Consider the following 26,556-nt stretch of genomic DNA (forward strand, 5'->3'; position numbering starts at 1 on the left):
TTGCTTAAAAATTACATTGATTCCTAATTGTTAAACTATGTTCCTTTTTTTGTTTTACTCAACATAAACATCTCTGTTATATGGATTATTTATGTACATATGTTGTTGTTGTTGTTGTTATGTCCCATAAGCTCGGATCCAAGTCTTGGTGACTTGATAGACATAAGACTTAAAAAGAAATTGGTTTTGCACTAGTCTGATAAGATCCTCCAGTTCTGTCCTGTCATTGTTGTAATCGTATCTCATTGGAGGTCTTCCTCTGCACCTTTTACCCTCAGTCTTCCCAATCATGATATCCTTTTCACTGATCTTTCCATTCAAACTGTGTGACCAAAGTACGACAAACGCAGTTTCATCATTTGTGCTTCGAGTTGCATTGGTTTGATTCCCTCCATGATTGACTTGTTGGTCCGTCTCACCATTCATGGCACACGCAGGATTCTCAATGTCATCAGTTGACATGAACTTGGTCTTCCTCATGTTTAGTTCTTGTCCGATAATTATACTTTCTTCTCTTGAGTTTCCTCAGCATGTTTCATATCATCATGTTTTTCAGTGTTGTGTTGTCCACATACCTCCAACTGTTTATCATATTTATATACTTATAGAACATCACCATCCTTTGCTGCCTTTCAGGCTGACATTAAAACATTTGATCTTTACTTTAACCCACAGTAGAATGGGATAAACTAGAAACTTTGAAATTACTTTGTTGTAAAGCAGCAAAATACTTCTAACTGTGATGTTCGCTTATCACTAGATCACACTTATATCTGTCTCTCTCTCTATAATTACAGGCTCAGTGTCTATAATAGTGCTGATCTCTGTTGGATCTCTGTTGATTGTTGCTGCAGTCGGGATCTGCTGCATCTGCATGAAACGTAGAAAAACTGCTCAAGGCAAGTGTTGAATTATAAATGGCTACTGAATTTGTAAAATTTTTTATGTTCCCAGAATCAACACTGAATATTTAGAGAACCTCATGAATTTATAACAAAATTCTGTTAATCCTCATGTTGCATGTTGCATGTGTTGCAGTCATTTTTACCCAGAAAGGATTTTCTTTTTCCTGAAAATGCTATTTAATGTTATCGCATTGGACTAAAACTTACTGACTTTGCTCACACAAAATTTGATTATATTTGAACTTGTTACAATTATGGTGTTCCTGGTCAAAAATGACCAGCCTCCAAAAATTTGCTAATTTTCTCTATATGCTATATTATTACCAAATACAGGATTCGAACTAGTTTTCTTTCAATCAGCACAGGTTTTGTATTTCTTTTTGGAACAGGTTGATCGTATGCTGAGCTCATGCGCCTCAGTTTTTGATGCCAACATTATTCATAAAACTGAGATGCATGAGCTCAGATCAATGAGGCCTATGACCATTCAATTTCAAAAATAAATATTAAACCTGTGCTATCTGAAAGAAAACAAATTGACAAAAAGATTGAATCCAGGATTTGCTGGTAATACAGCATAATAAGCAATTTTTAAAAGGCCGATCATTTTTGACTGGGAACACCATTTTAGATAAAGGATTTTCTGCACAGCACAAGGTCAAATCACCTTTATTTTTTAAAACTCTCTATACAGTACAGATTGGTTCAAAGCAAGGGTTGATGGAAAGAACAATATTAATATGAGTAGATGTTGAGTTTGGCGGTTATCTATAGAGACACTGGGCAGTGCTCTTCAATTGTTGCACATATTCTTCATTAAAACACAGACATTTAAAAATTAATCAGCTTCTTCTACACTTTATGAATGTAATATCACATGTGTAAAGATTCAGCGCTGGTGTTCAGATTAACATCTCTATGACTGATGCTGTTCCACTGGTGGGTAGCATTTCACATGAGCTTCAATTAAAATTTTTTTTTTTTTTATCATACAAAAAATGTTAATTAGTTTAATTAAACATTCTTCTGGGTTTGAATTATCTGCAAAGAATGTCTTTCTGAATGCATGTACAAATGTGACCCTGCTAGTGACTGGTGAGTGATAGTCAAAGCGAATCAATTTGTTGATGTAAGGCAGCAATGAGTGCATTAACATGTTAACTTTGACAGCCCTAATAACATATATGGTGTAAAGAAACAGATCTAGTTGACAACATTGCACTTTGCTGTTTCAATCCATCTATTTATTATATTACATCTTATTATCGTTGAAACAGTTGAGACTCGTGAAGAAGAAATCATTTACGTCGAGCCGACCTTCTACAAAAGAAAAGGGCAGAAAACGGTAAGATCATTTCTTAAAAATTCATGTGTGTCTGTGTGTCATTTCAGCAGTGATTGTGCTTGTGTGTGACAGATCATAATACAGACAGAAACACAAAGCAGCACCACATTAAATATGTATAAAAGCCATCTGATCAACATTCAATGTGAGAAACATATGCACTCATGACACTCATTCACCATGTAACTACAGTCAGCATTAGTTAATATTTCCAGTGTTCAAAATGAGCCACTGATGAATTATTTCCTGTCAGCTGATGACATGATCCAAATCTTCAGAGTTTCACATACTGTACATGCTTTGCAATGCTTACAATGTTTTTTTTTTGGGAAACACAGCACAAATCAACATAATTCTGTCTATATGCCATTTGTACTGGAATACATTTTTATATGCACACCCGAGGTGGTAATGTGAAGTGGAGTGGCCGTTACACCTCGGTGTGCATTATTTTCTAATAATTCAAGTCAATTATTCCGCTTTTACTACGGCTACCACACCTCAAGACACTGATGTTGTATTTCAAGACATTTGTCAGGTTTTTGTCCTTAAAACACTATTGTGTGTGGGACTAATTTCTTACGCATCTCATCCCAAGCTTCCGTTGCTAATTCCAGAACATAATTTCAGAACTAGTAACAAAGGCTTGAGCCTTGATAGCAGAATACTGTTGATACAGTTATTAAAGGATTAGTTCACTTTCAAATAAAAATTTCCTTATAATTTACTCACCCCCATGTCATCCAAGGTATTTATGTCTTTCTTTCTTCAGTCGAAAAGAAATTAAGGTTTTTGATGAAAATATTCCAGGATTTTTCTCCATATAGTGGACTTCAATGGCCTCCAAACAGTTGAAGGTCAAAATTACAGTTTCAGTGCAGCTTCAAAGGGCTTTAAACGATACCAGATGAGGAATAAGGGTCTTATCTAGAGAAATGATTGCTCATTTTCTAAAAAAATAAATACAATTTTTATACATTTTAACAATAAATGCTCATCTTGAACTAGCTCTCTTCTTCTTCTTCTTTATTAGAATTCCGGCAGTGTAGACACTGCTAAGTGTATTAGGGCCCTGTGGAGGGCAATATTTAGAATATATATATATATATATTTTAGAAAATGAGCAATGGTTTCTCTAGATAAGACCCTTTTTCCTCATCTGGGATCATGAAGAACACTGAAGTATTACTGAAACTGTCATTTTGACCTTCAACCGTTTGGGCTCCATTGAAGTCCACATAAGAGAATAAAGAGAATAATCCTGGAATGTTTTCATCAAAAAACTCAATTTCTTTTTGACTGAAGAAAGAAAGACATGAACATCTTGGATGACATGGGGGTGAGTAAATTATCAGGAAATTTTAATTTAAAAGTGGACTAATCCTTTAACACACACAGAGAGAGAGAGAGAGACAGAGAGAGAGAGAGAGAGAGAGAGAGAGAGAGAGAGAGAGAGAGAGAGAGAGAGAGAGAGACATGTGAATTAGCCTACCTGAGTCTGTGTCTCTCATGGCAGCAGCTCCTCTAGGCTACTAATAGTGAAACTGTAAGTGCATGTACCCCATAACCCACACAGTTATTACCTCGCTGGTGAGAAATGTCATGTAGCTTTTAAGTTGCTAAACTATTGTATTGATTCATTCGTCAGAGCAGCGCTGCCAACACGTTTCTGTGCGAGTGTGTGTCTGTACTGTATGTGTGTTCATTTGATAGAGAGAGAGAGAGTGGGAGAAAGAGAGTATACACTGTCAGGACACAATAAAACGTGTTTTGTGGCAAAAAACCATGACAATAATTTGTCATTTTCATCCTATCGTTCACTATTTATTTGCTTGGTCGGTGTCGTTGTGGGCTTTGTTTCATTTGCTGTTGTAGGCTGTAAGGACCTATTGAGATAACTGAAAACATTTGGTGGAGTCATATGGAACTGTAATGCGGTCAAGACCTGCTAGAACTACTTCAGCTGTGCGTTTCCCTGAAAATAGTTGCACACCTTAGAATGTTCTTAAACCAATCAGATTTGAGCATTCAACAGCCTGTAGTATAAAAAAGGAAACAAACAGAAGGAAACAATGCAAGTCTCTCACCCACAGGCCTATGGAAGATTTGTGTTACACTTGATGCTGGTTTTATATCTACATATTGTAACATGTCATCAAGGACATACATGCATTTATTATTATACATTGTGTTTCTGACAGGATTATAAAGAGGAGGATCATGTGGAGTATGCTCCAATTGCCAAGAGAAGATGATCAAACTTCAAGTACCAGACCAGCGGTGTGATCGCTTTCACAGAAACCTCTGTAGTTTCCTCTGAGCTCTGAGTTTTGAGTTTTGGGATTGTTAAAAATGTGATATTCAGTGATGAACTAATGAAATTCTCTTTTAAAGAATATGCAAGGACTTTAAAAAAAAACAAAAATGATCTAAATTTTTAGATCTAAAACTTTTTCATGTTTGACAAAGCCTCGTTTTTTTTCCCCCCTTTTTAACAAATCCCCTAAAAAACAACAAACAGGAAACATTTTGCCTCCTCATTTCAAAAATATATAACTACATGTGCATGCTAAATAAATCCCTGCTATGGTCAGCTTCATTTGGAGACCCCTGACAGTTTGAGCTGGTTTGATTTACGTCTGCACAGAAATGTGGTTTGATTTGTTGGTGGACAAACAGGTTCAGCATCTACTGCTGGATGTTTGTGGTTGATGTTTGACAGACGCACTGCTGACTTTAGCTGTGTGGTTGAAGGGCTTTTTTCCATCCCTGCTCATATGAAGACCCACAATCTGACTTTAGCTTTAACAAAACAGACTTTACTGTGAGATACTGAATCTAACAGATAAACGACTCTCTCATATAATTTCATACAGTCAATTCAAGTCAAGTCAAATTTATTTTTTATTGCTTTTCACAATACACATTATTTCAGTGCAGCTTTACAGAAAATCATGATGTCAATGTTTATAATATCCTCATGCCTTATAGTCACATTTATCAGATTAGAAATGGGCGATAATATAGTTTACCTTTTCAATTAAGCAGTTGAGATTTGCTGTTTTTGCTCTATGTGAGTATATGGTTTGCAAACATACATATATATACATATATATTCATATAAACATACATACATATATATTCAACTTTATATAAGAAGCTGGCTGATAGTATAGTTACATTTTGTGACAAAATAAAAGAATCAAGCAGTTAAGATTCAACATACAAAAGTTATTAAGCTATTTGATGTCACACCCTTTAAAGATCATATCCTGCTTGTCTGATATGATACAGTCATTTTAAGAATGCATATATATGATTTACTGTTTTAACATTTATGGTATGCAAATGACCGATGGTTGTTAATTTCTTTAGTTTCAGTTGGTTTCAGTTTAGTTTCAGTGGGGGGCAACACTGCTAACACTGCTAACAAATGAATGTTTCTACGTTACAATTAAGTGTAAAAAATATGTGCATATTCAGAAAAATAGAGTGTGAAAATTCATTTAAAATTAAATAAAAAAAAATATTTTCAACAACATGAATCATTTTTCTCATTTGCAGTTGCTTAACTGTTTTTATTTATTTATTTATTTGTTGTTGTTGTTTTTTTTAATTGAATATTAACAAGAACAAAACATAGTTTTAAGAGTACATATAACCATACATGTCAGGGGTAATACAAAAAAAAAAAAAAAAAAAAAAAACGAAAACAAGAGACGAAGAGAAAGAAAAAAAAGGCATTTTACATGAAAAAATTGTATCTATTAAACAACTGTAGAGTTTTTATTGCTTTCAAGTTTTTGCTTTTGGATATTGTCTCTATATATTTTAATATCTATTTTAAATTCTTCAAAATTTGGCATTTTTCATTCCATTTAACTTTATGAATATAGTAACGGGCAATTATAATAATCAAATCAAATATAAACAGAATACTTTTATCACCATCAAATGAATAATATTTTAGCATAACATCAATTTCTTCAAAGTTAACAAGCGTCATGGCTTTTCTTTGTAAGTAAATACTGAGTTCTTTCCAAAACATTTGGGTCTTGGGACACTCCCAAAATAAGCGATTAATAGTCTCGGGGGAATTATGACTATTGAGTCCATGAAAGTAATGCTTCTTTGTGGAAATTTGCAAGTTTAATTTTATTAATTTTATTATGTATTTTATTAATATCATAATCACATTTCAATATGAATTCAATACCGCCTACTTTTTGATATATAAAGTAAATATAAAGTTAGGTACTATATATACCATATACTTTGCTTATTTTTTAAATCATTTTGGAGCCATTTTATTTTAAATATTGTGTTAAATGTGTTAAAATCCAAAACATTCAATCCTCCATCAATTTCTGACCTACAAATATTTTCTTTTTTAATATAGTGTGATTTGTTCTTCCAAATAAATTTAAAAAGTTTGATGTCTATCATTTTAATTAATGAGGGGGGTATATCTAGCACTTGAGCAGTTGGTTAACTGTTAACCTTCACCAACACCACTGGTGCACACCGCCATCTAGTGGTTGAACAATCATTACATTTGGCTTTTACAGTTAATAACCCACTGCCACTGTTGACCAGGCGTCTACTCTCTTCTAAGCTTACGTTATTCCTACACAACAAACTCAAGCTCCTCTTCTCTTATATCGAAATTTTCGTTTTAGTCTTCTAATTCGTGACCAGTGTTTTGTTTTGCTCTATCTTTGCGCGTCCGTGTTCGTCAATACGTCATGCTTCGGGTCAAAGGTTACTCTTCCGCTGGAATAGTAATTATAGTTAAGTTATAAATATGGATATTTTTCTTATAAAAAAACCCACATCGCTTTGCTTCAGAAGGCCTTTATTAATGTGAGTAACCAAAGAGTTGGTGACCAGCAACCAACATTTTTCAAAATATCTTATTTTGTGTTCAGCAGAAGAAAGAAATTCATTAAGATTTAAAAAAAAACTTGAGAGTGAGTAAATGATGAGAGAATTTTCATTTTTGGGTGAACTATTCCTTTAATGTTAATACATTTATTATTGTTATCTTCCTACAGGTCCATCTGAACTGTTAATTTTATGTCATTATTTAAGTATTTAATTTAATATTGTCCATTTTGTACATTTACTTTTATTTTTATATAAGAAAATACTGATTATTTTAAGTTATTTTAACCGAGGGGCCCCCAAATAAAATTCTGCTTAGGGCCCCATAAAAGCTTGGGCCGGCCCTGCTTGAGTGATCAATATTCTGATCATGCTTTCTCATTATTCTCAATATTCTGATCATGCTTTCTTCGACTCCTTCGTCCTCTACTTGCGTTCTTAGAGGAAGGAACAAGGAAAGGAAGTAAGATTGTGTGTTGGTTACCCTTCACCACTGGCTAGTGTCTGCGTCACACATGCACATCCTCACTTACTTGCTTGAAAGTGGTGACGTAGCCAGTAATACTTCTTTTTCAGTGTTCAACAACAGTTTTGTTCTGTAAAAAGTGTTACAGGCGGCAAATATTCTGCACTGTGATTCCAGTGATTAAACTGATGTGGATCTAAATTGTTGACCAAATAATGTGATCTTATGAGCAGCAGGTTTCAAATTCAGAGCATTTGAATGAATCTTAAGTAATGCAAAAACATAATAGAGCAAAGCACATGACAACCACAATTCATATATGAATGTGATTGACTTGAATGCATGTGAGACTCGAGCGGCTCAGATTGTGAGTCAAAGTGAAACCTCTGACATCTATACAGAGATGCGGTTTGATCTGATGGGTGAAAAAAAGTCTTCAGCATTTTAGTGCGTCTATATTCAAACATGTGGTTTGTGTGAGTGTGATCGGCTGATGCACAATAAGAGAACCATTAGTGACCATTCTGACCATCAAGACCATTCCATAATTTTAATAGAAAAATACTGATACAAAAGATGTCAGTTTTATAATAAAAGGTCAGTTTTATAACTGAAAGTGAAATGCAACATCTGGTCCGCTACTAAGAACAGCGTAATAATAATAGGAGATATATTAGGAGGAATATTTATAGTCAGTGTACGCAAGATTAGCTGTGCATGTGCAGTGAGTGGGTGGAGCTCTATTATTATCTCACACTTTAACACTGTCCTGTTAGTTCACGATCTGACACTGAAGTGTTCACATATTTCAAGTGCTATTATCTGAAAATGGTTCACATGTTTGTTTTGTTCTGCTTGTGGCGTTTGGTTGGTGAGTTATATTCATTTTAAGACATCACTTCTTGCTTTAGTTTCATTAAGTTTATAAAGATTTAATACAGAGCTGTAAAGTACTTTTTAATCAGCCAGAGGTTTTCCCAGATAAAAGATGCTCAAACCAATCTGAACTTTTATTGTGAGGAAACAGGGCAGGTTCAAAAACAGCAGAATTAGTTTATTTCAAAGAATTCGTGGCTTTACAACCTTGTAAACAATGACATGAAATGATAATTGGCGAATCTCGTTACTCTAAAGTTTTTCTACTGTTTGTTGCGTAGTTACTTACTAAAAATACTACTATAAAAGACTGGGTAAGGATATTTTCACATGGGCAAATACAAAGTAAAGTCAGCAGCATTTAGGACTGTTCATTTGGGCCTTTTACTCCTAGCATTTATCTCTGAGAAACATCAGCAGTGCATTTTTCAACGGTTTTACCTGATTTGCTCTATTTGGCTTCCCATAACCCTTTATTCTCCAGAGCAGACCCAGATAGCAACTTTGTGTTGGCCCAGATCCGGCCCACATCTGGCACATGCGGAATAATGATCTGGGCCACATGTGGCAGGAATGATGGTACTTGGGTGGACTGCTCCTGTTTGCCAGATCTGGGCCACAAGCAGGCCATAGAAATGCCACATGTCAGCCAAGAGCAAAGAAATAAACCAGAACTGGACCTTATCTAATCCACAAAATCTTTATATATTATTTATAGAGTCATATCAGCATTAACAAGCCTGTTATCAAGCAGAATCACTGAAGGAAAGAAGAAAAAAAGAGACAAGCAGAAACACAAGAACTACAACTGACTTCAGCCACAGCCTTAGATGAAATTAACTGAAGATAAAAGACATTAAATCTCTGAAGATCTGATTAAACAACTCCACAAACAGCATTACCAGCTTCACTTATTACTAACCAGAATGACTTTATTTCTGTCATTCATCTACAGCAGTTCTTATTGAAAATTAACAGAAGTTTAACTCTCATGTTTGTTTCATTTGAGGTTACCATGATTGAGATTGATGTTTCCATTTGTTGGCCTCTTAACTTTTATTATGTATTGGATTATTCTGGCTGCTGTGGTAATGTGTTTGGCAAGCATACATACCTGACAAGGGAGACACCATGATCAGGAAGGTGGTTCACCTCAATTGCTAGTTGTTTTTTTTGGTTTTTGTAGTATTGTTTCTGGTTTAGAACATACAACAGAACAACATGTTGACCTCTTTGGTGTGAAGGAATATAGCCAGATTTGAATTTCTTGAAGGATGGGAAATGGATCGTTTGAACTTCAGCAGGAAAATCTTACAGACTGAACTTGGCTTTCAACCCTTCAATTAGATTATATCTTTGCATTGCCTGGTAGGAAAATCTTTGAAGTGGCTTTTACCACCTTTTCTTCTTATGAACTCTGTGAATAGATTTAATTCTAAGAAGAGTGTGACTCCCTGCCTTCAGAAAATCCAGTTGACTCCTTTATCTGAAAGAGATATTAGAACTGTAACTGTTCTGATATATTCTGAAAGGATTAAAGTAGAAGACACTACTTGGCTTTCCATGCATTGTACTGTTTTAAACACCTCTTTGATGAGAGATGAGGATGGGGTAAAGACTGGAGCATCCAAATTCCAAGTACGTTTGAAGAAGGCAATTGCCATCACCTCCCCTCGTTAATTCAATTAGGCCCAATTAGGGGCTATGTCATGGACAACCAAAAGAATGCAGGAAATGTGGCTCCTTAGATCACATAGCTGCTAACTGTGAAATTACTGTGAACTGTTTGCAGACATTGTAAAAGCAAAGAACATGGCTCCAAAGATTGCCAGTTGCCAAAAAAAATGCAATCTTTGTAGAGCTGAAGACCATAGGTTTCGTGATTGCCCTCATGCCTACTCCAATAAAACAAAACAACAAGATCATGGAGAGATGGGAAATACAGTGGATTTTGAAAGCCTGGAGAAAACCATTAGAGATGTCACTTCCTTTGTTAACCAGCAACATATCGCCCCGGATGTTATGGTTTCCCAGGAAAAGTCTAATATAAGTCTCCCACCACAGGCCAAAGAGTAGTTGAAGATTCGACATTGATTTTGCTGAAAGAAGATCCGCAATCTTCCTTGAGAGCTGTGTATCTTCCTCTGGCAATTAACAATGATAAGAAAGCAGGGAAAGAGGCGCAAAGACAAGAAGACCATACATTTGAAGGAACTGAAGCTGGAGTTGATGTTATGATATCAACTCCAGATAAAGAAGCTCAGAAACAAAAAGGAAACATTCTTCTGGAGGTAGCTGAAGCCTTCCCTTTGTCTTTGTCTCTTCTGTCCAGAAGATCTTCAACATTAGATTCCTCACCAGATGACAACAATCAGGAATCTTTGAGCCCTATAGCGCTCTCTATACAGGAACAGGAAGAAGCATCTGATTGGGCATCCAATTCCACACCTTTTCTGGACTCTGATGAAATTAATATGTTTTCATCTGCCACCCAAATGAAATCATTTGTATTACAGAAAGAAATACCTCCACGATCTAAGAAAGAAAAGAAAAGGAAAAGACTGAAGAGTAACTTAGCTTCTCCCACATAACTCTCCCCTTTTCTTAGATTCCTCGCTTATCTGTTACATATATCAATACTAGAGGTTTAGTTGATTTGGTAAAATGTTCCTCCGTGTTTTCCTTTCTATATAATGAGGGCCATGATATTGCCCTCCTTCAAGAGTGTAATACATCTTACAAATTCAGTTATAGACCCTTTCAAGATGGAAATATGGTTATTCTATATGGTCTGGTGATAATAAGAATAGGTCATCTGGGGTAGTTATTCTTTTTAGAGGTTGGCATTTTGAGATTCAGCAAGTTGTTAATGGAAGATTACTGTATGTAGACGTAAAAATGAATGGTAAACCCTTTTGTTTAATCAATGTATATTGCCCTCCAGATTTACAAGAACGGAAGGAAATTTTGAAAGATATAGCTTCAATATTAATTTGTGGGCGTGAAGTAATTATGGAGGGTGATTTTAATTGCATAATAGCAAAAGAAGATCGGAAATCAATAACAACAATAAAACTTGATTCTAGTTCGGTAGATCTTATAGACATTATTAAGGACATTAAACTTACAGATGTTTTTAGATCGCAGAACCCTAATAATGCAGGTTTTACTTGCTCCAATGGATTTTCTTTCTCTCATATTGATTTTGTATTCTCCTCATCAACAATTAACGTAGTAGAATCCTCTGTGAAACCTGTGTTCTTTTCTGACCACGTAAAAGTAGATTGTGTAGTAGATATAAGCGGAAGTACGAGAGGACCTGGATTATGGAAGTTAAATACAAGCTTGTTAAAAGATCCTAAAATTGTATTAAAATTAAAAGAAAGGTTAAATCAATGGAAATCCTTGCAAGAATTATATAGTTCAGTAGGTGATTGGTGGCAGGATCTTGAAATTAGAATAAAGAATTTTTTATTAAGGAAAGTAAGAAAGTGACATCCAAAAATAATTCTCGTTTTAAGAAATGTCAGAAAGATTTACAAACTTTGTATACTATGGCCCACTCGGGATTTGATGTAGTAGACGATATTGCAAAACTTAAGAGAGAAATGGCTAAAATAATGGCTTACAAGAATAGGAGTTATAAGGAGTAGAGTTCAACATTTTTAATCCAATGAGAAATGTACAAGATATTTTTTTAGGAAAATTATTAGTTCCCAAAGTTTGGATTCCTTAAAAGTCCAAGAAGACCAAGTAATAACAGGAACGCACAATATAGTATCCCATGTTTATTTATAAGAATTTATATAGATCCAAAAATATAGAAAATAACAATATTGTTGATTTTCTTTCCGAGACTGAAAACACTCAAGAGGATCTCAGAATTGACAATATAAACCTATGCGTCAATGATTTAACTAGAGCAGTAAAGAGTATGAGTAATAATAAGTGTCCAGGCGCAGATGGGCTATCTAAAGAGTTTTATATAACCTTTTGGGAAGATTTGAAAGATTCTTTGTTGATGATGTTTATGGAGAGCCTATGTAAACTAGGAAAACTTCCATCTTCCTTAAGAGAAGGTATTATCTCCTTGATGTTTAAGAAGGGAGAGAGACAGGAGCTTAAAAATTGGCGCCCTTTGACTTTGTTAGGTGTAGATGTTAAAATATTGTCTAAGGCACTCTTTTTTTAAGCTCCAGCCTGATATGCCTAAGTTTATTGGTCGTGACCAAACATGTGGTATTAAGGGACGATCTTTACTAGATAATTTGGCATTAGCAAGAGATATTTATTTGTTTGCACAAGGTCATAAATTATCTTTGGCAATCTTGGGACTTGATCTCGAAAAAGCCTTTGACAGTATAGACCATTGTTATTTACATATATTGTTGAATCTGTGCATGGATTAGTCTTCTCTATGCAGATTGCCAAAGTAGAGTATTGGTAAATAACTATCTGTCAGCCCCTTTTGATATCTGTTCTGGTGTACGACAAGGTTGTAGCTTGTCTCCATTGTTATTTATTTTAGCAATTAAGCCATTAGCTTGCGCACTTAGGCAAAATCCTGAAATTAAAGGCTTTCCAATCCCGGGTAGCTCAGGCAGAGAGGCCAAAGTTTCACTTTATATGGATGATCTTACCCTCTTCCTTACTGATAACAATTCTATAAAGAAAGCATTGCAAATTTGCGATAAGTTTACTTTGGCTACTGGTGCTAGAATCAATAAGACAAAGACAGAGGTTTTGTATTATTGCTGGAAAGAACCGAAATTAAAACTGGGTTTTAAAAATCAGGAAGAATCCATAAGGATTCTAGGACTTTTTTTGGGAAAAACATGGATAAGATGAATTGGGATTTGAGACTTGATAAGATTAAATGGAAATTAAAACAAAGGGAGAAGCGAGATCTTACTTTGACAGGGAAAGTGTTGGTAATAAACGCTGAGATTTTGGCGTCCCTTACCTTTCTGGCCTCAACATTTCCAGCACCAATACATTTTATAAGATCTATCAGAAAGGTCTTATTTAGGTTTTTCTGGGGCTCACAACATGAAAAAAATGAGATGAGAGATATTGTATAAGCCACTGGATAAAGGAGGGCTAGCAGTTCCAGAATTGGAATCAAAATTGGAATCTATGTTTTTGATTTCAATTTTAAAAGTTTGTTTGTCAGAGAATCAAACTTTATGGCATTGTTTTGCTAAGTTTTGGATAGGCCAACAGGTAGCTAATGCCTGGGGGATAAGACTTCCACAAAATACTCCTCATGCTGAATACAGACCAAATATTTATGATAGGGTGTTATCCTTTTTAAGGAAAGTTAAAGTTTCGCATATCCCTATTGGGAAAATAAATCGGGTAATTGTTCAAGGTATGTTATCCCCAGGATTACAGAGGATAACCCCAGGGGGAAAACTTACTGAATCTGATTGTATTATAGTCTGGAAGAATGTAAACAATGTTTTTTTGTTTAATTCTCACAAAGACATTGCTTGGCAAGTGGCACATCAAAGCTTGCCTACTCGAGTTTTTCTGAAAAAAAAGGAATTGTTCAAAGAGTTCACAATGTCCTAAGTCTAAGTGTGGAGAAGATGAGTCTATCAGCCATTTGTTTTGGTCTTGTAAATATGCTAGAGAGGTATGGTCCCTGGTACGAGAATGGATGGTTGATTTGTATAGGTTTCCAACTGAACTAGATATTCTGTATGGTGAGTTGAATAGAGTGGATTCTGATGAATGGATTAGATGGTGGGTAGTTATTAATGTCATCAAAGAAGGGATATGGAAGGCAAGAAATATTTCTTGCTTTAAAGGATATGACATACCAGTGGAAACAGTGGCCTCTTCAAGCCTTGCTTTAATTAGAGACTATGTGTTAAGAGACAAGAAAACTCTTTCCTTTAAGGAAGTACTTCAGAAATGGAAATGTCCGACTAATTCTACGATTTCAACCCTTTGGGATGATATGGGGGAGTGAATTGTGAGGGCAATGTCCCCTTATTGTTTGTTTTCTATGATGTTATAATTATGTATTGTGTAAAGGATAAAATTAAATAATTTTAATTTATAATAAAAAGGTTACAGAGCATGATGAATGGATTCAAAATTCGTGATTATATTCCGTATTTACTAAGACTTGTAATGAATCCTTTCTGATCTGTAGAAAAAAAAAATTAATAAAAATTTGCAGTAGCAACAAAAATAGAAGTGAGATCAGGTATTGGCCATTAGCTATTGATGGTGTTATAACCACTGTGAAAGAGCCTGAATCACTGATGTTGTTTAAAAGTAAAAATTGTTTTGAGCCATTAATATTACAAACCCTGTGTTTCTGTGACATGAGATCCAGCTGTATTTCAGAAATTAAAAAAATAAAATGTGCTTTGAGATGACACACAAAGACATCAAGAATCAGCACATGAATCTCAACAATGGTGACAATCAAAAGTGTCATGTAGCCGCAATGCATGCTGGGTACCATAGTACAAAACTCCCAGAATGCATCAGAGCATGGATAAATTATGCAGCTGATCTGATTGTCTGAATATTTTGTTTATTGTCACCATTGTTGAGACTCATATGCTGATTACTGATATCTGTGTTTGTCTTTGCAGATTGCTTTTGTTGTGTTCTTTTTTCCATCTTCAGTCATCTGATTTCTGCAATACAGCTGGATTTCATGTTGCAGTAACAATTATGTTCAAATGACGTCACTCAAGCACACTCACAGTCTTCTTTGCTACTGCTAACGTGTTTGACAGGAACACTATCACAACAGCCAAAGAAAACAAATAGACATAGACACACACATACGTATATACATATACATATAAATATATATATATATAGTTTGTTTGTTTTTTTTCAAAAAAGTTAAGAGGCCAACTAATGGTAACCTCAAATGAAACAAACATGAGAGTTAAACTTCTGTTAATTCTCAATAAGAACTGCTGTAGATGAATGACAGAAATAAAGTCAGTCTGTGGTGCGTTTCCCAAAGCGAACTAAGGTTGCAAGTTCCGTCGTTACCAATAGAGTTCAATGGGACTTACGACCATAGTTCCCGATGCTTTCGGGAAACGCACCCCTGGTTAGTAATAAGTGAAGCTGGTAATGCTGTTTGTGGAGTTGTGGAGATCTTCAGAGATTGTGGCTGTGGCTGAAGTCAGTTGTAGTTCTTGTGTTTCTGCTCTTCTCTTTTTTTCTTCTTTCCTTCAGTGATTCTGCTTGATAACAGGCTTGTTAATGCTGAGATGACTCTATAAATAATATATAAGATTTTGTGGATTAGATAAGGTCCAGTTGTTTTATTTGTTTGCTCTTGGCTGACATGTGGCATTTCTATGGCCTGCTTGTGGCCCAGATCTGGCAAACAGGAGCGGTCCGCCCAAGTGCCATCATTCCTGCCAAATGTGGGCAAGATTCCGCATCATCATTCCGCATGTGCCAGATGTGGGCCGGATCTGGGCCAACACAATGTTGCTGTCTGGGGAAGCACTGAAGGAGCCAATCAGATTTAAGATGAGACAAATGCCCCTGAGGCTCCTCCCACAGATCCACCTGTATTGTGCTAACAGTGCCAGATAACTAAAAATAACACATCAAAAAATATGATTTCACAACTAATCATGTGTCTGTTCTGTTGTTCGTCTATTTAAGTTATTTAGAACATTTAATCTGTGACTCTCTGTTCTTCAGGTGTGTTTGGTGATGATGCAGTGAAGTCAGTGTCAGTGATGGAGGGAGATTCAGTCACTCTAAACTCTGGTTTTACTGAAATAGATGATGAAGATCTGATTCTGTGGAGGTTTGGAGCTGAAAACACTTTAATAGTTCAAATCAATGTACTGGAGGGCAGATTCACTGTATATGATGATGTTCTTGATGAGAGATTCAGAGACAGACTGAAGCTGGACGATCAAACTGGATCTCTGACCATCACAAACATCACAACTGAACATGCTGGAGTTTATAAACTAGAGACCAACAGTGTGAGAAAGAGTTTCAATCTCACTGTCTATGGTGAGTTAAATATCTTTTTTGTTACAGTTTTAATAGGTCTACCCTCAATTTTTGATTTTTCAGTCTTGAGATTATAAAATCTGAGATACACATTAATTTATGACTTTTCTTTTTCAACTTACTGAATGTTTTTCTTCTTATTAATCATTCCAGTGTTGTAATCTCAAACAGTGCAATAAAAAAAAAAAAAAAAAAAAAAATCTGAAATCGCAGTAAACAATCAATGAATGACATCACAAACTCTTCTTAACACATTTATTCTAACCTTTTCCAGCTCGTCTGCCTGTTCCTGTCATCAGCAGATACTTTACACAATGTTCTTCTTCATCATCATCATCATCATCTTCATCATCATCAAATTGTTCATTGGTGTGTTCATCTGTGAATGTGGGTCATGTGACTCTCTCCTGGTACAAAGGAAACAGTTTATTGTCCAGCATCAGTGTGTCTGATCTCAGCATCAGTCTCTCTCTACCTCTGGAGGTGGAATATCAGGATAAAAACACCTACAGCTGTGTGCTGAACAATCCCATCAGCAACCAGACTCAACATCTGGACATCACTCAACTCTGTCACACATGTGCAGGTACGACAGCACCTAATGCATTTATACACTGAAATACTATGATTTTTTTTTTTTTTTTTTTAAATAACTGAGTTTGTTACAGCAAAAATCAGCTTGTAGAAAATCTCAATTCTATTTTATCATCGTTTGTTTTTTCAGAAGCCCACACCCACTGTTGTGATTCTGTTGAAGCTGTGCTCCGATTGGTCGTCACTGCTCTGATGGGCGTGGCTGCTGCTGCTGCTGCTGTTCTTCTGGTCAATGACGTCAGATCAACAAGAAGTTAAACAGAGGAAACAGAACAGATATCATAAATATTGTGGCATATATCGGAGTTTTAATCAGTAAAGATGAAAAATTATGTGTGGTTTAATTGTTCATTGATGGTGAAACAAAGCTTTGCTTTCTCTGTAAAAATCTTCTTTACCTGAATCTGGGGTATTAGGGGCCATCTGGTGGCCAAAACAATGAATATTCTGCAATATTTAATTTTATTCTAATACCATCCATTTTAAATTTCTTTTTGCTTAATTTAAGTGATTTTACTATTTTCATTTTGTTGTAGAATTATATGCAGCAACCCCCAAAAATACAAATGTAAAAACACTTCCAATTTCTCCAATCAGGAACAAGTTACAAATCACCTGATTCACTTCACACATGCTCGGTTTAGTTCTTATTCCACATGTGAGAAAGTAGAGCCCTGTGGCAGACACAGCTGATTCTGGACACGAACTCATTTTGATGTAAGAAAGTAACTTTTTTTTTTTTTTTTTTTACTTCATTTATTTTTGTTATGGCAATTGCTGCTTTGTAGTTAAACTCATCAAAGTTAAATTATGTTTATTATGTCTCTGTGTAGATATGTTTCTTGCAAGCTGTAAGATGAGCTAGTTCATGCAACAAGATACTGGGTTAGTTGTAACATCAATGAAGCATGTTACAGCCTATCCCAAGTCAATTTTTTGTTGTATTTATGCTTCTTTTTTTTTATTTTATTTTTTTTATTTCAGTATGCCTAAGTCAGGGGTGTCCAAACTCAGTCCTGGAGGGCCACTGTCCTGCAAAGTTTAGCTCCAATTTGCCTCAACACACCTGACTGGAAATTTCTTGTATGATAAGTAAGACCTTTATAGCTGGTTCAGGTGTGTTTAATTGGGGTTGTTGCTGAATTCTGCAGGATGGTGGCCCTCCAGGAGCAGGATTGGACACCCCTGGCCTAAGTCTTGGAAGAGAAAGACAAATTGAGGGATGTAAATTGAGCATTTGCTCATTTTATTCATTTTTGTTACACACACACACCAATTATGTTAAAAAGTCTGAGCTGAATAAAAAGCATTCAAAATGGATTTTTTTTTGCTATAATCCTTATTTCATAATGATACATCTCACTTCAGGGTCTGTTACAACTAACCCGGAATATGGGGTGAATTATAACATTTCACTTCTCGTGTTTGAAACTAAACCACAAATTTTCTGTTTGTGCTGCAAAGATAACAGCTATGTCGTTTAATATCTGACACATTTAACTAGTTTTAATCACATTTTGAACGCACTGGCTTAAAAGAACTCCAGGATACAGACAGAAATGTCAAAAATGTTACAACCATCCCCGGTCTCCCCCGATATCTTTAAATCATAGATATGCATATATTATAACTGAAGGGGTACCATAAAATTAACTATGAATTTAGAATCAGACTGAACGATGAATAAACACATTTACCCCAGATAGCATCAATGATCGAAATAATGTTAAATCAATGTTAATGTGTCAACGTTAACCGCATTGAATCAATATCACTTTTGCACCTGCAATTAATGTTGAAAAAATGTTGAAATTTTTTAACAAATAATCAATGGTAATGGCACTGAATCACTGTTGCAATGTGATGTTGGTTCAACATCATGCTTGAACTGATGCTGTGAACAAATACACAGGTTGTGTTCATTTTAAAACTACACATAATATGCGTAAAACAATTGAATTCTTCCAACACATTTTTATGCAATATTGACACAAAATGTGTAAACTAGAGTGTTACACATAATATGTGTCATTTTTCTACACATTTTTTCTTAGAGTGTACAAAATAATGTCATGTAGAAATTCAAACTACGGGAATTACGCTTAGGGAGACATTGAATATGAGACTAAAACTCCTCCAGCATCATGTGCACACTGGCCTGACCAGGATATCTGCCACTTGTCAGTAAATATCAGTAAAAATATTTAACACAAAACATTCAGATATGTTTCATAACTTTCATTTTGGAACTATTTTTCAATCATGATGCGATGTGTCGGAGGGACGTCTTTTCAACGGTCATTAAACATCCAAATGTTTGCTAGGTATAGTCGCGCCTGACGGCTGCTGGAAGAAGTTTGACTGACAATTTTGACTGTGCAAACCCTAGTAAAAAAAAAAGAAAAAAAAAAGTATACTTCAAACCCATTAACATATTTATTGAGATATCACTTAACACTTACTGATATAAAATTTTAATTATTATTTGGAACATTTCTTTATTGCAAAATGCACATTTCTTTATATTATGTCTAAAATCCCTTACGGAACAAAAACATATGGGAATATACTGCAAAATATAATGCGATATATTACGTAATACATTTCCATATATGGGAAACTAGTGCTTATATTTTTCAATATACTGCATTATACAGGTGCATCTCAATAAATTAGAATGTCGTGGAAAAGTAAATCATGGGATCATTTTCATTTTTGGGTGAACTATCCCTTTAATGTTGGCCTATCTTCCATGTTTTGATCTATTTTCTTGTTGCATTGCTCCCCCTGGGATTGATTCATTTTTGTTTTAAGGAGATCAGATGGCCCTTATAAACCTTGGTTGACATAGCAATACAATTCTACCACATTATTTTGGAAGTTAAAGTTTTGGGTGCTTTTTTTAAATTGAGTGGGCAGGGTTTGGAAAGCTTTTAGGCTGGAAATCGTTGGCCCAATCTGGCAACACTGCCTGTAGCCCAGTATACAACTGATGTAAAGCATCACTATATGGGGGCTTCTACCCATCCCTCCTAAAAATGTGTGATTAGCTCCGTAATCTGTTCACGAATTCATGATCACCTAAGTCCCCTTTAAAACTCATGAAGCTGGCGGCCGGCTTCTTCAATCCGCAGCACCGTGCCCAATGTCAGAAGCAGAGGACAAGGTGTGTGCATTTACTGATAGAATGTTATGACATCTACATTTGTGTAGTTCTTTGTCATAAAAGCAATTTACATAATGTTATGCAAGAACAATAAAAGGATGGTTTCCCATCATCCAATGTAACAAGTTTTTGCTGCATTCACCCCTCATCACACTACTGTTGTTTCCTGGCACATGTGGCATGATGATCTGGCCCACATGCTGCAGTGAATTACGGTCCTTGTGTGGGCCATTTCTGTTTGCCAGATCTGAGCCACAAGCAGGCCACAGCAATGCCACGTGTCAGCTAAGAGCAAAGAAATAAACCTAAACTGGACCTTATCTGAGCCATAAAATCTGTGTGTATTAAATATGGAGTCATCTGAGCCTTAATAAGCTGTTAACAAGCCACTGTAGGAACTGAAGGAAAGAATAGAACAGAAAAAGAGATGAGCAGAAACATAAGAACTACAACTGACTTCAGCCACAGCCTTAGATGAAATCAACTGAAGATGAAAGACATTATACCTCTCACGATCTCAACAGAGGATGATTAAACAACTCCACAAACAGCATTACTAGCTTCACTTATTAATAACCAGATTGACTTGATTTATGTTAGACATCTGCAAAAGTTGTTATTGAGAATTAACAGCGGTTTAACGCTTTCATTTGAAGTCACCATAGCAGTGATTAATGTTTCCATTAGTTGGGCTCTTAACTCTTATTATACATTTGTCTTTTCTGGCCGCTGTGACTGTGTTTGTTAAACACATTTGCAGTGGCAAAGGAAGCAAGCGCAAAATGACATCAAGTGATGGTGGTTGTTTGTTGATTGTTTTGTGGTCATCATGAAATGGCCTGATGTCATTTGAATTTAACAATTGTGTTGTGCTGTTAATGCATTTATGTTATAAACCCTGTGTTACTTCAGCATGAGATCCTGCAGCAATCAGTTAGAAGATTTTAACAGACATGAGCACTAAAAATTGATCTATAATGACACACACAGACATCAAGAATCAGCATATGAATCTCAACAATGGTGACAATCATTTGTAGTTTTTTTGTGTTTCTGCTCCTTTTCTGTGTCTCTCTTTCTGTTCTCTTCTTTCCTTCAGTGATTCTGCTTGTTAACAGCTTAATATACACAGATTTTATGGCTCAGATAAGGTCCAGTTTAGGTTTATGTCTTTGCTCTTGGCTGACATGTGGGATTGCTGTGGCCTGCTTGTGGCTCAGATCTTGCAAACAGAAACGGCCCACACAAGGACCGTAATTCATTGCAGCATGTGGGCCAGATCATCATGCTACATGTGCCAGATGTGGGCCGGATCTGGGCCGACACAATGTTGCTATGTGGGAAAGTGGCAAATTGATAGATTCATGTTCTGTTGTTTTTATTAGAAAACAATAGCATGGTTTAATATAGGGCAGATTTACCATATTGCCAATTTAGACCATTACAGTATTATGAGGTGTGTCTATATTCTAAATTAATATTAATGAATTTGATCTGTCGTCTTAATATGTAACCTACTGTAAACAATTGGTAAACAAATGACAACACTAAAGCTATGTCTAATATATTAAAACAATTAACAATCTAATATTTATGCTTTCTTCATGTAGGCCTATAATCACACTCACAACAAGGTCAAATCATTTAGCGAGAGTAAATGTAGACTATATTCGCATAAAGCGATTACAGTCGCGGTTTCTTGCGTCTTCTGTCTGCCATTTATGGGTCCATTCCAGACCTAGGAACAAGATAGCTTCCACGATATAAAGTGAATTACACTAAATCGATTTTAATTATGTAAAACGGTGATGAGTAAAATTTAAGAAAAGGGCACCAATGAAATGGTGATCATTGCTGAAAAAAGAGATTTCAAACTACAAAAACCACTTACCATCAACGAGTAAAACGAACAGAATGTGCATAAAATAGCCGGTAATCATTTTACTTTCTGGTCTTTTAGGCTAGATGGTGGAGAATGCTCACTGTTGCTTTTCTGCTTGAGGTCAGAGTATCCAGTTTCCACAGGAAATCCTGCCTCCAAGTTTTAATTTCATAAAAAGAAAGTTTATTTCATTATGAAGATAAAGTTAGGAGGAAACATGACAGGCAGCATTTAACCAGAATGATAATAACAGTTACTTCTTTCGTAAAAAAAATTAAAATAGCCTACAGTGCTATGACTGGCTAAATGAAAGTGAAAGTAACGAGGCTTGACCAGTCAGCGTGACCTGATTCAGAGTCAAAATCACATGATTTCAGTAGACGTGGCTTCGTTAGGCATACGTCATAAGTGTTTTTAAACTTCAATAGTTCACGTGACTTTGGCAGTTTGATACGTGCTCCGAACCACTAAATCGAAACAAATGATTCATAAAGCTTTGTAGCTTCATGAAGCAGTGTTTTGAAATCACCCATCACTAGATATTGTTGAATAAAGTTGATATTTTGTTATTTGTGGCACACAAACAGTATTTTCGCCGCTTTATAATATTAAGGTTGAACCACTGTACTCACATGAACTGTTTTAAATATGTTTTAGTAGCTTTCTGGGCATTGAAAAGGGGAGTGTTATTGCTGCCGAGGCAGCTAGGCCTCACTGAGCCATCATATTTTGTCAAAAACATCTTAATTTGTGTTCTGAAGATGAACGAAGGTCTTACGGGTGTGGAACGACATGAGGGTGAGAATTTTCATTTTTGGGTGAGCCCTTTAAATAAAAGTGTAGTGTAACCCTTACTCTCTCTTACTCTCCACTTCAAGGAGAGGGGTAATAATGCTGCGTTCACGCCACCTCCTTACCAGAATCTTGAGATAACACGTGACGTTATTCCGATTCGGATCTGTTCACGTCCTTGGACTGGGAATTATGCGTTTCCATGGCACCACTATCAATGCCTAAATGAATCTACAGCGGTCAGGTGGTACAGCGGCCACGTGGTACATGTGGGAGCTTTCAGAAAACTCCCAGTTTACAAGCTGTAATTATGAGCTCTATGAGGACGTGAACGCTTTTTACAAGCTAGAATCTCCTAACTACAGGAATTACGAGGCCGCGTGAACGTGCCCTAATTTGGCAGGGGGTCGGAACAGGATCCCAATGGTTAAATGATCCCAATAGGATTTTTCCATAGGCTTTTGGATTATCGCAAAAAACAAGCTCTGTGATCAACAGAGGTTTATGATACTTACACATTTTGTCCATCAAGATAATTTTGACAGAATAACACAACTTTTATGAAATTTGAAGCATAAATGCAGTCGCCAGAAGTAAAAAGCTAAAGATAGGCTAAAACGAACTTTATCACGGTCGCATGACTTCAGTGTCACCATCACTAAGCTTCCAAAAACCCTTTTAGTTTTTACATAAAAACATTTTCCCTGAACGTTTAAGTTAGAATAGTTGATAAGAGTACAATTATGAGTATAATGAGGCTGTAAAAGCGGATTGAACTCATCTGTTTGTTGTGATGTTTAATATTGCTGACAGCCTCTGTAGTCCCATTTAGCCACTTGTTAGCAACCACCTTTTTCAAGACACATAACAGCTTAAAAAAAAAAAAATCACAAGTGGGGTAATACTGATGTATTTTATGTCGTAGAACAGCGGTTCCCAAACTTTTTTTTCCTGCGCACCCCCTTCTGTGTCCCAACCGGGTAGGCGCACCCCCAATCCCCACAAACGCAACAAAGCTTTGTTTTATCGCCATATAAAGACTCATGTTTAATCATGCGCAAATAACCAGAACACGCATGACAATAACAACATCAACAAAGTTTCAATATAATGCAACAAATCTACGCACAAGCTTCCACTTTTAAGAGGACGAGTGACAGACACAGGCTCAGTAACAGAAAGCACGGTTATTTTCAGCCGCGTAAAAGAAACATTGCAGCAATAGGCTAGGCCTATTAAATGACCGTGGAGCTAGCATCATCATCATCATAACACAACGGTTATGGAAATTAGAACGACTGTACATTGAATTAAATTGCAATGAAGTTACAAACGATCCACAACATTAAAGAGAATCAGCTCCGAAATAGATAAGACGTCCCACTTGACAGTTTCCCTGATTTCAGCCAGTTAAGCATATTTATAATATATATATGGAATGAATGAAACGAGTTGGCACGCATATAGCCCAGCCTGCAGTGCATAAAAGAAGAGCAGTGCGTAGAAGAAGACAGCAGCTGTCTTCTTCTACGTTTCTATCAAAAACTAATAAATTATAATTTTTTATTTAAAATAAAAGCGATTACAAAGGAAATGTTTACTGTTCATGTTTTTTTTTATTGTATGGAAAAATCCCACTTAAAAAAACAGACCGCCATTACATTTTTCCTCTCGCGCACCCCCTGGTGGCAGCTCGCGTACCCCTGGGCACTTTGGGAATCCCTGTCGTAGAATGAAACATGAAAGTGTCTTGAGCTTGTGTTCACAACAGACCTTATTTCAGCCATTTAACCAAAATCTCATTCAAAAAACCCATTGACTTTGGCACAATGGAACCGGAAGTGCTAAAATGCTAATTCACTTCCGCGTTTTGGCCTACAAAGTGATGTCATGCATCACTCTATTGCGACACAACTTTTATTTTTCCACTTTAAGCACTGGGAATCATAGTCCTATATGTTTTAACTGAAGGGATGCCATAATAACAATAAACTGAATTCAGAAACAAACTGAATGACAGTTCAATACAAACATATTTACAGCAATAAAAACTTTATTCAAAAACCAAACAGACTTTATTTGTCTTTATTTTTTATTATATTATACAAAATAATCTTATTTCAAACCAAAAAGCAAGATTATTTTGCTTGTTTTAAGGAAAAACTCACTTAATTTTGACTTTTTTTTTTCTGAAAACAAGACAATAATTTTTACTTGTCTAGAAAATGCTTCTTGATTTAAGAATTTTTAGATATTTGGACTGGAAACAAGACAAAAAATCTATGGAAAGCATTTTTTTGCAGTGCAGATAGCTGATTATTCAGAGTGATATCTGCTGATACCAATAATGCTACTGATAGTTTGGGGGTTTTGCTTATTCTACTTTTTTTTTTTTAAATTAATGATACTTTCATTATAATTAATCATATGTGACCCAGGACCACAAAACCAGTCATAAGGGTCAGTTTTTTGAAATTGAGATTTGAATAAATAAGCTTTTCATTAATGTATGGTTTGTTAGGATAGGACAATATTTGGCTGATATACAACTATTTGAAAATCTGGAATCTGAGGGTGCAATAAAAAAAAAAAAAAAAGAAAAAAATCAAAATATTGAGAAAATCGACTTTAAAGTTGTCCAAATGAAGTCCTTAGCAATGCATATCAACTCACAAAAATACATTTTTTTTTACGGTAGGAAATTAACAACATATCTTCATGGAACATGATCTTTACTTAATATCCTAATGATTTTTGGCATAAAAGAAAAATTTATCATTTTGACCTATACAATGTATTGTTGGCTATTGCTACAAATATACCAGTGCGACTCATGACTAGTTTTGTGGTCTAGGGTCACATATTTTTAATTATTATAATTTAAAAGAAATGCAAATAAAAACTTTATTCTCTCCACTTCATCAATTTGTTTCAGAGTAACTGGTATCAGTTATAAACAAACACATTACTCAAATTAATATTAACACATTAACTAAATTCTGAAGATTAAATTAATATTTCTTAACTTTCTGAATGATATTAATTCATATAATTACTATTAATACTGAACAGGTTTCTTAGCATTTTCTTTACACAAAGCCCAAATGCAGTGCATTTTCCTGCCCTCTTTTGTTTGACAGCATATATCGGCCCTGACTACCGGCGGTTTTTAAACTATTGGATGAAAGCTGATAGTGTAAAAAATGTAGCTTTTATCAGGCGGATACTGATTAATGGCCGATATATCGGTGCATCTCTACTATTTATGGTTTTTTCATCTATTGTGGCAAAAATTCAACTGACTCTTACTGCATAAGAGACAAACTCATCCAATTGTCTTTCAAAGTTGTATTTCTTGCAAGTAAGGTCAAACAGTCAACAGAAACACAAGTAGCTGCAGAGTGTAAGACAAAGAACGAAAGCTTCCCCTCACTTTTATATCTCTGACCTCCAAGGCTGAAGCCTCTGTCCTTTTACCATATTAGGAACATGTTTACCACTTCAGTGTTTTTCCACTTGTCACTCAAAGTAGGCAAACTGTTGCGTCCCCTGGTGGCATAGAGGTATGAGGAAGACGCACATAATAAAATATAATCTTGGTCTCTGGGGAGTACTGTGGGTGAG

The 26,556-nt window shown here is 35.5% G+C and overlaps 2 protein-coding genes and 1 long non-coding RNA gene across 3 annotated transcripts in view; all 3 read left to right on the top strand.

Moving 5' to 3' along the window:
* Positions 1 to 26,556, top strand: part of LOC127519809 (SLAM family member 5-like) — a 53,987-nt gene that overhangs the window by 1,453 nt on the left and 25,978 nt on the right. The gene's annotated exons all lie outside the window — the stretch shown is intronic.
* LOC127519903 (uncharacterized) lies at positions 2,178 to 5,789 on the top strand. The gene is made up of 2 exons (XR_007931955.1): positions 2,178 to 2,250; positions 4,452 to 5,789. It is a non-coding gene; the product is annotated as an uncharacterized LOC127519903 (long non-coding RNA).
* Positions 8,373 to 18,412, top strand: LOC127519859 (SLAM family member 9-like). The gene is made up of 4 exons (XM_051907524.1): positions 8,373 to 8,471; positions 16,175 to 16,498; positions 16,773 to 17,084; positions 17,223 to 18,412. Exons 1-4 carry the CDS (start codon positions 8,429 to 8,431, stop codon positions 17,348 to 17,350), a joined length of 807 nt encoding a protein of 268 aa, XP_051763484.1. The 5' UTR covers positions 8,373 to 8,428; the 3' UTR covers positions 17,351 to 18,412.

This window comes from Ctenopharyngodon idella, chromosome 10 (assembly GCF_019924925.1).
Source record: "Ctenopharyngodon idella isolate HZGC_01 chromosome 10, HZGC01, whole genome shotgun sequence".
NCBI classification, from domain to species: domain Eukaryota; kingdom Metazoa; phylum Chordata; class Actinopteri; order Cypriniformes; family Xenocyprididae; genus Ctenopharyngodon; species Ctenopharyngodon idella.

Coding starts and splice junctions, on each gene's coding strand:
- LOC127519859 (XM_051907524.1), top strand. CDS start 8,429: ATGGTTCACATGTTTGTTTTGTTCTGCTTGTGGCGTTTGGTTG. Junction 16,499..16,772: donor TTTCAATCTCACTGTCTATG/GTGAGTTAAATA, acceptor AACCTTTTCCAG/CTCGTCTGCCTGTTCCTGTC. Junction 17,085..17,222: donor ACTCTGTCACACATGTGCAG/GTACGACAGCAC, acceptor TTGTTTTTTCAG/AAGCCCACACCCACTGTTGT.